The 3,646-nt window shown below is 27.1% G+C and overlaps 2 protein-coding genes across 2 annotated transcripts; one reads left to right on the forward strand and one right to left on the reverse strand.

The window, feature by feature from the left end:
* Nucleotides 1-1,338: 1,338 nt before the first annotated feature.
* EIN_479840 (nitrogen fixation protein nifU, putative) lies at nucleotides 1,339-2,265 on the forward strand (the record flags this gene model as incomplete). The annotated part of the gene is made up of 1 exon (XM_004257868.1): nucleotides 1,339-2,265. One exon carries the CDS (start codon nucleotides 1,339-1,341, stop codon nucleotides 2,263-2,265), a length of 927 nt encoding a protein of 308 aa, XP_004257916.1.
* A 476-nt stretch (nucleotides 2,266-2,741) lies between these two features.
* On the reverse strand, nucleotides 2,742-3,224 carry EIN_479850 (hypothetical protein; the record flags this gene model as incomplete). The annotated part of the gene is made up of 1 exon (XM_004257869.1): nucleotides 2,742-3,224. The coding sequence occupies one exon, from the start codon at nucleotides 3,222-3,224 to the stop codon at nucleotides 2,742-2,744; it is 483 nt and encodes a 160-aa protein (XP_004257917.1).
* Nucleotides 3,225-3,646: the final 422 nt, after the last annotated feature.

A 3,646-nucleotide genomic window follows, 5' to 3' on the forward strand; every position in this document is an offset into this window, starting at 1 on the left:
TAGAAAAAGTATATTAATTGTTTAAATAAAAATTTACATTGAAATTACAAAAATCATTTCTAATAATTTTTATCAGTTGTAAGTATCTTTAATATTTACTTCAATTATGATGAGTGAATATTGTTATTTATTTTAAAATTTTTGCATTTTATCATTTCACATGCTATTTAATGTTCAATTGTTGTTCTCTAAACTGGATTGTTACACATTGTAATGATTTAAATTATACAAAATTTTGTTTAAATCGTTAACTTTAGTTTTACCAATTTTTAAAAACATTTCAACTTTAAAAAAACTTTTTAAGTTTTTTGTTAGCAATACGCTAAAACTAAAATATATATTGACACGTATTAAAAATTGTCAAGAAGTTGTTTAAAACTGGACCCTGCTGACCCTGTTATAATTATAAATTTAAATGTTTTTTAGTTGGCAATTATTTAATTATATGAAGGTTAAATTTAATGAAATATACAATTTTTAAAATCTTGCATAAGAAAAAGGTTTATATATAGCATCATAGATTTTAACAATTATAATATAAATCAATTACATTAAAATTATACAAACACAAAACTTAATTAAATTGTATACAATTTTAAATATTAAAAATATACTTGACTTTATTTTAAACATAACTGTAGTATGAAACAATTGAATAAGATATGTAATATAATATTATATTATTTTACAACCAAATATTATGAGGTTTTTATTTCAAGTTTGTTACAGTTTCTAAAACTTCCCGATGCATTGCTTGTATTGATTACAAATTTATTTTTATTGGTAAATGTTTTGTTTTATTCTTCTGGACAACACAAGATAATATATTTAGTTATTTATTATAATTTATTATAATAGAATAATATTAAAATTAATGACATCTACAAATATTTCGAACTTACAACGTCCAAATTATTCATCATGTTTAGAGAACATTAATATAAGAATTTTTTTATATAAAAACATTTACTATTTCGTTTTTATTGTTCTAAACCACTGTTTTCTGAATCAATTTATCAAAATAAATAGTTCAATAAAATAGTGACATTATTCCATTTAATAATTAAAAACTGCCTTCCAAAATCTTCTTCATATCTAGAGAACGATGTAACAAACAAATTTAGTCATTGTAATTCAATAAAACAAATAACCATTATTAATAAATGTACTTTATCGATATAATTTGTGATTGTTTTGCAATAAACCAATAATGATACACTCAATTTATGATACTTCTATTTTTCTTGGTTTGAACTGTACTTTTTAGTGTAAAAATATAACAATAATACGTGTCATAGAGAATATAATCGTTTATAGAACCACTTAATCCATCAAACAATGTCAAAGCCAACATGTGAATGCTGTTGCAAATACGCCCAACATATGGAACACCCTGAACACGAAGGTGTTCTTTGTCCAGATTGCATCAAGACTGGAAAAGTGATCGCCGCAGACTATTATTGCAAATGTTGCAACAATGCAATGAGATTCTATCTCCACGTTGATACAGATGGAAAAGTACTTGATGCAAAGTATCAATTCTTTGGATGCAAGAAGTTTGCTGTTTTGGCCGATGTTTTGTGTGGACTTTGCATTGGTAAGACTGTCGAACAGTTGCTCACAATCACCAATTTGGACATAGAAAAGGAACTTCAAGAACCCAAGCTTCCAAAGGACAAGCTCTTTTCAACTTCATTTTTCTACACCATCATCAAGCGTGCTGTTTCACAGTACACCACAAAGAAGATCGCTGACATTGAAAGTGAAGAGATTGTCTGTGGGTGTGGAAATATATCATTAACTACTATCAAGAATGCTATCAAAGAAAAGGACTTGAAGACAGTCGAAGAGATCACAAAGGAGACAAAGGCTGGCTCGTTCTGTGGATCTTGCCCAAAAGCTGGTGGAAAGTACTGCAAGAAGTATTACTTGGAAGACATCTTAAGAGAAACACGAGCTCAGATGGAGTGTCAGAAATGCTGCGAAAAGAGTTGTGAAAAGACCTGCGATCATATGACCTTCTTCCAAAAAGTAATGAAAATCAACGAAGTTTTCAATGAAAAGATCAGTAAAGAAGAGAAAGCTCATATTTACGATATCAAAGAGAATAGTGAGGCAGTTGCTGTGTTGATTCAAATTGAAGGCAAGTGTTGTGGATGCTGTGAGGAGAGTTTGAAGAAGAAAGACGAAATCCAAAAGGTACTCAGAGAAACTCTTTGCAAGCACATTGATGTCATGGTGGTTCCATGTTGCTGCCAAAAGTGAGTAACTTTGACTTCTTCATATTTTGTTGTGTTATAATAAATAACTATAAAAAATTTAATACGATTATATATAAAAATATCAAATGTGTAACTTTTAAATAAAACAAAAATCAAATTAAAATATTATAAATATGGCATATATCACTTGATGAAATGTGATAAATGTTATTATTTTATTTAACAAAAAATATAAATTGTTTTTTAAATAATAAATCAGTTACATTTGTTATTTTTAAATATTTTTAATTTGATTACAAAACCTTTAAAGTTTTACTCAACCAATAAGGTATATCTTTTTTTAATTATGTTACAACAAATATTGCAATTATCATAAAAACATAACAATAAAACACGTGAAAATTTCAATTTTTTCATCTATTTTTTAAAATGTTATATTGTATAAATACCTCTTTAATAATATAACAACAATAGATACTTAAGTAAATTCTTAACAAATACAATCAACTTAATTTTAAATTAAAACCGAAGTATCATGTCATACCAAACAACATTACCATGTGTTGACTTTGAAACGCCAGTTGACTTATACCCGAACTGTTCATAAAATCCAATCAGTTTGTCTTTGCACGTTAAAATGAGACCGAGTCTCCCATTCTCTTTGGCGTTCTTAATGAAGTGTCTCATCAGCTGCTGTGCCAACCCTCTGTGCTGAAATTCAGGTAAAACGTCGAGACCGAATATTGATTGATATTTCCCATCTTTTATGTGCATTGTTGTGTCGTCGAACATTTCGTCGCAAATTGTTGTTCGGTCAGTCACTGCGCCATTTATAAACCCAATTGTTTTACCATTAATTTTTCCAACATAAAAAGAGTTTTTAAAAGTGTTTATTCTCGAGTTAAGACTCTCACGCGTTGCGGCTTCAAGAGGTGGAAAACACGTTTTTTCGATAGAGTAAATTTCATCCAAATCAGTTGGAAGAGCTTCACAAATTTCCATTTGGTTCTTTTAATATTTTTTAGATTAAAGTTTTTAGGTTATTTTATTGAATATTAAAAATAAATATTAAAAGAGATATTATTAAATGTGATAAACAGTTGATTATATTTTAAGAACATATTTATTAATCATTGTTGGTTTAAATATAACAACATGGAGATGTGTACATAATCACTTATATTGATGATAAACAAATTGAAGTCAATAATTATGACACATATTTAAATACTTTGTGATAATTTGTATACATACAAATTTGTCAAGAGCAGGAATGTATTGTAATTTTTGTATTAAAAATTGGAATTTACAACAAAAAACCTTTGAAACCACTGTTCATAGGCATTACTTTTAGCAGGTTTTACTGTTTTTTAATTGTGTTAATTTAACAATTTAATTAAAAATATCATTAATTCAAAAAAATA

This window comes from Entamoeba invadens, assembly GCF_000330505.1.
Source record: "Entamoeba invadens IP1 unplaced genomic scaffold scaff_1105074726521, whole genome shotgun sequence".
Lineage (NCBI taxonomy): Eukaryota > Evosea > Mastigamoebida > Endamoebidae > Entamoeba > Entamoeba invadens.